The following is an 8,033-nucleotide window of genomic DNA, read 5'->3' as shown; positions in this document are numbered from 1 at the left end:
CTTACCAGATATTATACATAAACTCTGCACAATGTGAAACAGATCTCTTTAGGTGAAAATAAATTACAGTACTGTCAACAAAGTTGTGCCTCTGTCTGTAACCGTGCACACTGAGACATTTGTCACATAATAGGTGCAAGATTGATTTTAAAAAATAATAATGATTGACTTTTCCTCAAGTTACTTGAATGTTAAAGTTGATCTGGTGATCTCGACAATCATATTGTGTTCAAAATTAGGTGTTTGGGAAAACTTCCACCCACAGTATCAAATGTAAATGTTCTTTAACATGTATGTGGTTTTGGATAATTATGTCTTACAGTCGTACTTCTATCTTCACATAAGAACACATAAACACCACGTGTCATGATTTTTTTGGGCCACGTTGCTCTCAAAGCAGACCCAATCTAATAACAAGCCAGAATCTTTTGCTTCAAATAGATGCAGTTCCCACCTATGTGTTAAACCGATGTATGCTGTAAAAAAACTGAATGTGTTTAAACATCACAGAAGCATTGGAACGTACAAAAGAAAAGGAAAAAAAATCCTGTCATGGACAACAACAAAAATAATTCAAGCATTTAAAAAACATCATGTTCTTATATATTCACATATATCAAATCACTAAATCAGAAAAAAGAAGCTGAATCCCAAAGTGAATGCCCAGTTGTCAAAGATAGTGGCTAAAAACTTATGTGTGTGCAAACTATTTTAGTATCTGAAAATCTGCCCCTTGATGGGCAAATGTCATAATATGCAGTATTGGACACAATCATTTATATAAATAGTATGATTTATGTAATGGTGTGTTTGTGTCTTTTTTTATAGTCTCCATTGTTTTTGGGATCCCCACAGTGAAACGAGACAAACAAAGCTACCTGATGGACACTTTGAGCTCCATCTTCTCAGAGATGTCTGCAGCTGAAAAAGATGATTGTGTTGTCATAGTGTTTATAGCAGAGGTAAGTAATGACAATTAGGTACTTTGTTTCCTGTAGACTGGATCTTTAGCTGGTGTTCTAGAATCTGTTTGCAGTAGTCAGAATGTTTTAATATTTTGCCATTCTGGAGCAGCTGCAAATGGTTGATAATAGTTCTAACCTAAACTGAAGCTTTAAAAGTGAAAAAATTACTGGATCCTAAACTAGGAATATGTTACAATGTTTGCCATTTATATCCACTCTAAATATGAATGGGTACAAGACACCTTGTTCACAAAAAAGCTGAACTCCAGGCAAAGGGCTAAACATAACTCTGAAATACAGAGTACTGTACTGAAAGTTCAAAAATGAAAAGGGATAAGTACACTTTTTTTGATTAACAACGATGTAGCCTACAATATGCCTAATATGATATAAACTGAAACAAACATTGGTAGAAGGCATTAGTGTTTGATATATGAAAGTCAGTAACTAAAATGTGTTTTTTAACTACATGTAAACCCAAACAAAGCAACTACTCTTATGTGATCAGCTTTGGTTAGATTTTAGTATGAGCAAGCAAGATAGTCCCTTTTGTATTTAGTCATCCCTATGTCGGATGTCCTTTACTCGGGGACTACGTGTATATGGTAATGTTGGTCACCTGCCAAAAGATCTGTATTTCTGTCCACCTGTCTTGAGATTTACAAAACCTTGCCTGACTTTACCAGCCTAGAGACGTGGCTTTTATGTACTCCAACTAGGCAGTGCAGCCTAGTTGCCATCCTAAACTTCAGAAACTAGAAAAAGATTCAAGGGCCAACACAGAATAGGCAACATTGAAGTTAATTAAAAATAACAAGTATGCTAGACAACAAGCATGATACCCTTGTGGGTAAAAAAATGTGTATTTAACATTTAATTTCCAGAGTCTATTATTCTTCCTCCAACCCCCTCTAACCCATGCTGCTCACCCAACAGTGTTCTTTACCTAGTAAAGCATGAAATAATCACCAAAAGCTTCATTGGGGCAATCAGTGAATCCACAGTCGCCAGCCCACAGTCTTACAACAGTCCCCTACCATCCCGTTGCTCTGACTTTAGTGCTCTTCATTAGTTCCACAAGTTCCTACTGCTGGATAGCCAATAAGGAGTGTCCACATGTGGCAGTAACATGGACACAAATGAAGAAGGGTTCTGCCAGATTTAAACACAGGAAGAGAGAGGATCTGGTGCTGGATCATCTTGTGACAGCGACTTAAGGTGAGTTAAAGGGGCATTTAGATTTTTTGTTTTTCTTTCCAATGATCTATATAAGGTGTGATGGATCGTTAGTTTGCCCTCGTAAATAACTGTAACACCATGCAAACTAAATTCAGTAAAGCAAAAGAATTGGGGAAAAAATAAAATGGAAGGGGCAGCAATAAACTGATGAAGTAAGCTCTCTTATTCTGTGATCATGTTCCTTGTCAGCACGTGTTCATGCTGGCCCTCTCCAGTGCTGTTTAGCTGTAATGCCATTGAATTATACGTACCTTCTGAAAAAGGTAACTTTCCTTCTTTCATGAATCCTTGGCTTACCTATGCTTCTTGGATGCCTGGCACCTCCATGGCAGGTGTCTTGGTGGAGAGTGGTGGGTGATCAGAGAACTTCTATTCACTGATCTTCTCTGTGCAGAATGAACTTTTATCTAATTAAGGATTAGGTAAAATACCTATTCATTGGTATGATTTTTTTTGTCTTCTTCTGTGGCCTTATACAAAGTAAGACATTAACATGGGTACCTAGTACGAAATCCAGAGGAGGGGAGAGGCTTGTGAGAAGTCATATATACATAAATGTTAAAAGGTGATTTTGGTGGAGGACTCGGTTTCCTCTTTGCATAAAATGTGAGTTCAACATTTGGTAACTGATAGGTAGAAAGGAACATCTGGTATTGTGTGCCTTTTTTGTAATTTTGCTACAGTAATTCACACGGAAGCCTTTAACCACAAATTCACTTCACACAGTTACAGGTTTTGGTAAGAAGAAATTCAGTTATGCAGATAAGTGTTTCTTTGCACTACATAAATAAATTAAAACTATAATTAAAGTAACAATGAAAGAAGGAGATTACAAATTCATATTTATATTGAGCCATCATTTCAAGCCAGTGGCCTTGGGCATCTATTTTGTTCCTTGAGTAAATGAAACTGGACACAAACAGGCCAGGTTAGCACTATTCATTATTGTAAGGTCCTAGGCGGCCCTGCACTTTAATCTAACACTATATTCACATTCATATATATATATAAAATTAGTGTTCAACCCAGAATTGTTTTTTAAGCAAGGTGGGAAGAAATTGTAGCCCCTCTATTGTGACTCAACTCTTCATTAACCACCTAAAAACATCCAGGTGGTTGCTGAAAAGTTACGGCCAGTTTTCTCGGCTAAAAGGGTCTGGGGAGAACACTGTGCATGTTTATGTGTGAGTATGTATGAGTGTATATGTGTGTGTGTGTGTGTGTGTATATATATATATATATATATATATATATATATATATATATATATATATATATATATATACACATATATATTGCTTGTGAGCTGTCTGAGATACAATATGCATTCTAAGAAATTCAGAGAATCTATGAAAATCTTGAATGGTAAGTTTACTTACTGACAAGTGTCTTTCCTTGTTTTAGGTGAATACCCAATATGTAGATAATGTTGCTGGCAGTATAAAGGACACGTAAGTACCTAATTTCTAATGGGATATTCCTATTCTTTGGGGAAAAATAGTGAACTGATACTAGTAATAAATGCTGATGAGCTTAGTTCTGCAGGCTAGGTTACATTAGTATATTTCTATGATCACATGGGGTTTTACCAATTTAATTTTTTTAACTGAAAGTGAATTGAGGAAATATGGCTTTACAATTCACAAAAAACTGTTATGTTCTCAGGCCTAAATTTTTAAAATAGATGGTACCATTCTTAACCAGTTAGACTCCGGGCATACTACAGACATTCAAAACACAAAATTTTAGCACATAGTGTGTGTGTGTAGTACATTCAGTCCTTACATATGTTTTTGGCCTAGAAGTTTAGTACAGTAATTATGTCTGCTGATAATTTGAAAAAACAGATTGACACAGTGTTTACAAACACCACAGTACATAGATGCAAAGTAATGTTATTGTTACATTTGTAATAATGGTTTCATTCACCTTTAGGTCAAAATGTGAGCATTAAGCCTTTAGTCTACACAGACTGTTTCCCCAGCCTTTAACCTGAGGCTTTAACAGCCCATGTTTGAAATTCCCATGCATTCCAATGGGCTAATCTACACCAGGACGTTTCCTTGAGGCACGTTCATGAGGGTTATCTATAACATTGCTTGCAACAATAAAAAAATAAAATGCAGGCTTAACACCCAAAAACACGAGTAAACCGCGGGTAAATGCTTCCATTGATTTCAATGGGGCGGTTTTCTGTGTTTATAAGCACTTGAAATGTAAATGCGTTAAAAACGTGGGAAAACACTTTAAAAACGTGGGAAAACACGGTATAGACGTTTTCCAGCATTTTAAAGGCAAGCTTTGAAACTCTAATAAAAGTGCATAAAAACACATATAAACGCAGTAGGAACATTTGCATGCGTTTTTAAAAACATCAAAACTATGCCAGTTGGGAGAAAAAAAAAAGGAAAAGGGGTGGGGGTGTATGGGCTTAGTATCTATAGATATTTTGGACAAACTTACAACTAGAGGGCCTGTGGGGGATGGAGAGGGATGGAAATAGGAGGTAGGCTTGGTGCTGAACCAAGCAATAAATAAAAGGGTACATTATTTTCCACTGCAATAGGGCTCTTCAGCCCAAACCAGACATTAAAATTTTTATTAATGTATTGTGCAAAAGTGCAGCAAACAAGCTTGTACCAATTTTATATTTTAGTAAACCTTCGTACACATTACAAATTAATCTCTTGTGTCTAGCGTTGGAGGGTATTTTCCTCACACTGGAATGATATCCTATTACTTCCTCAAAAGTCAGCAGGGCAGATAAAAATCCGTTTTAACTTCATACCCTATCCAAAATAATAAGAAAAGTTTTGGTTTTAGATATACATGGTCACAACACTGGGTAAAGCTGAATTCTAGCAAGAATTTCTCCCCAAATCCTGGCAAAACCCCAAACTCAGCTATGTTTTTGTTGACCTTTATGAACATATCCATTTATTTATTGTGATCATGTCCTAAAACACCAACTAAAAAGTGGGTAAAAATCTCCCCTCTACCCCATGCAAACACCAATACAAATGATATACCCAGGATATATTCAAATTAATTTAGCATTTTCCCTCTTCTACAAAGGATTTTTGCAAAGGATTGCATTTTTTTACTTTGTTGGAGAGGTTTTATTCTACATCTGGAGAACAGAAAGCGAGGGACTCTTCCCAGTGGGGTCACTGGGGAAGCTTCCTCTGTTGTTGATCTAACTAAAATTGTTTTTTAAAGCATGTTCAGGGCACATTTTTTACTAATGCCACTACTAAAGTCCATTGTAGTTTACAAGAAACATGTTAGGGTTTTGCTAATCCATATCTTGAAAGATACAGATGCATTAAATATTGTTTTACTTATTGCCCTGTATTAAAATACACTACCGGTTTCTATTCCTTGCAACTCCTTTACTTCTTCGTAGCCAATGACAACTACCTCCAAGTATTGAGCATTATGTGAACTGCTCACCTGTTGCTCTGAACAAGTCTAGCAGCCAATTAAGGCCTGAGCACTTGTGTGACCGAGGACAGGATGCCAGGGATCTAAGAGGCTAATTCCAGGATAATTGGTCTCTTTAAATGCCCATTTCATGCTAAAAACAATTCCACAGCTAAGTTAATATTTTATTTCTAGATATTGTCATCTAATGTCAGCTTTTTCATACACTAATATTACTGTGAGCAAGCAAGCAATTGCACACAGGTTTCACTAAGCAGGCTGGGATTTAAATAGGTGGTGAGGCCCTTATTTGTAAGTCTTAACAACTGTAAGCCTAGCTTTGTTTAGCTATTCAAATGTTCGGTTGTGTGCATCTACATCTGCCCATCCTGGAAACATCAAATATTAATTTTATGTCTTCGCTTTGCAGCTTTCCTCGTGAAATCCATTCTGGTGTCCTTGAGATAATTTCTCCTCCACCATCCTATTATCCAGAGCTTTCCAATATTAAGGAAACCTTTGGAGACACCAAAGAGAGAGTGAGGTAATGCATACCATTTGGTTGTAACAATCTGCAATGTTTAGAGTTAAAAACACTTGTAATGGAATACAAGAACAAGAACCAGAACAAGGCAAATTACTTTCTTTTAGAAGTATACGTGATAGTATTTACCAGCACTGCTGTATATAGATTGCTCTGCTCTGTTTGCCCCTCCATCCCGTGGTCTGTGCTTCCTTACTAATACTTGAGCTTTTACCACCCTTTTAAGTGAAGGCATAGTTCATTGTAAAATCACCAGGAAAAAGTATTATACTTTGTAAGAGTTTTTGCATGTGATAATACAATTTAAAAATCTAGCTAAACTGGTCTAAAAAATAGGGTAAGCAAATATTTTTTTTTTCTTAGATGGAGAACTAAGCAGAACTTGGACTACAGCTTCCTGATGTTGTATGCACAACCAAAGGGAACATTTTACCTTCAGGTATGGATTTTGTTTTGCATGTATTTGTAGAAATTTTTCCATCAAAGGGTTTTTCGGATGTTCTTTGCTTTGTTGTCTTCAAGTGTCAAGTAGAACAATTGTCTAATTCAGCTGCTTTTTTCCTAAAAAGGTTTTTAGTTATCTTAAGCTGCGTACACACGGCAAATTTTTCTCGCCCGATAATCGGTATCGGCCAATTATCGGGCGAAAATCTGCCGTGTGTACAGTCGGTCGTCGTCCATCGTCCGACGACCGTCCTGGCGGATCCATGGACGATGGACGACGACCGATCCTAATGAAAGGGAAGGGGAGAGCGCGCAGCAGGGTGCCGCTCCGTCGCTCTCCCCCTCCCCTCTCCATAGAGCATGAACGGTACTGTATGTACAGCATCGTTCATGCATCGTGCAGTCTTTTCTCGTTGGAAAGGATCGTGAAAGATCCTTTCCAACGAGAAAAATTGCAGGTGTGTACGCAGCTTTAGACTCCAAGGACAGGTGACAGACAATTGCAGTTGTTTTTTGTTTTTTTTGTTATAAAAGATGATCAGGACTGTCATTGTTAAAATAGACCTATCTATAGGCATACTAATACCAAATTGAAATAGTCATAAACATAAAGTCATGTTTAAATGCATGTTGTGTACTTTTCCTTCCTACCTCTGAAATGGACTCCACTTAAATAAATGTCTGTGATGTTAAACAATTGCTAAAGTTTTTCAGAATGCCTATAGCATCAAGATCACTAATACATGGCTGTCCAACTCCAGTCCTTGAGGACTGGGATCCACACACATTTTTTTTGTTATTTTCTAAAGTAAATTGAGCAAGGTGTCATTTACAAAGAGTAAGAAAATGACTTTGACTATATGACAATCCTAACATATGTGTGGCTCTTGCACACGGGTTGGACACCTCAACACAAGTACGTTGTCAGTGACATGGACATCTGGCACCGGCACACAGTCATTGCTTCTGTGAACACAGGTTATTAGTTAAAAAAAGAAAATTTAAACATATCCCTGTCTCTTGGAACTTACTCCACAGACTAAACAAAACCTGGCTTTGGAACCTAAGGTTTCTTGAAGCATAGGTGGATATTCTGCTCAAATCCTGCCCTCACTAGAAACAAACTGAACTGGATCTTGACAAACGACAAACTGACATGTCTACTTTAAGATAAAATGCAAGCTTTTCATAACACATGGGATCCTTGGATCTCTTATCGCTCAGCCTAGGTAATGCATGAGAAACCTAATGTTCTTCCCTACCCTCCTTTCCCTCCCTCTCCCACCTTGATTTTAACTCCATACCTTTTTTTATGTAGTCACTAAATAAAATGTAGAGTTGAAGCTTGTAACAGCATTTATTCAATACATAGAAGTTGTAGGAATCAATTCATCTGAAGGTAACATTAAAACTTATAA

At 37.0% G+C, this 8,033-nt stretch overlaps 1 protein-coding gene across 2 annotated transcripts in view; it reads left to right on the top strand.

The window, feature by feature from the left end:
• The window catches only part of MGAT4D (MGAT4 family member D), a 58,269-nt gene that overhangs the window by 24,276 nt on the left and 25,960 nt on the right, over positions 1-8,033 (top strand). For both annotated transcript variants that reach the window (XM_072405855.1, XM_072405854.1), the window contains 4 exons: positions 829-962; positions 3,609-3,655; positions 6,058-6,171; positions 6,535-6,610. In XM_072405855.1, the coding sequence (XP_072261956.1) occupies positions 829-962; positions 3,609-3,655; positions 6,058-6,171; positions 6,535-6,610 (371 nt within the window). The remainder of the gene's footprint in view (positions 1-828; positions 963-3,608; positions 3,656-6,057; positions 6,172-6,534; positions 6,611-8,033) is intronic.

The sequence above is a fragment of the Pyxicephalus adspersus genome, chromosome 3 (assembly GCF_032062135.1).
Source record: "Pyxicephalus adspersus chromosome 3, UCB_Pads_2.0, whole genome shotgun sequence".
NCBI lineage: Eukaryota > Metazoa > Chordata > Amphibia > Anura > Pyxicephalidae > Pyxicephalus > Pyxicephalus adspersus.
The sequence above is the reverse complement of the archived record's forward strand: the minus strand, read 5'-3'. Positions and strand labels throughout refer to the sequence as shown.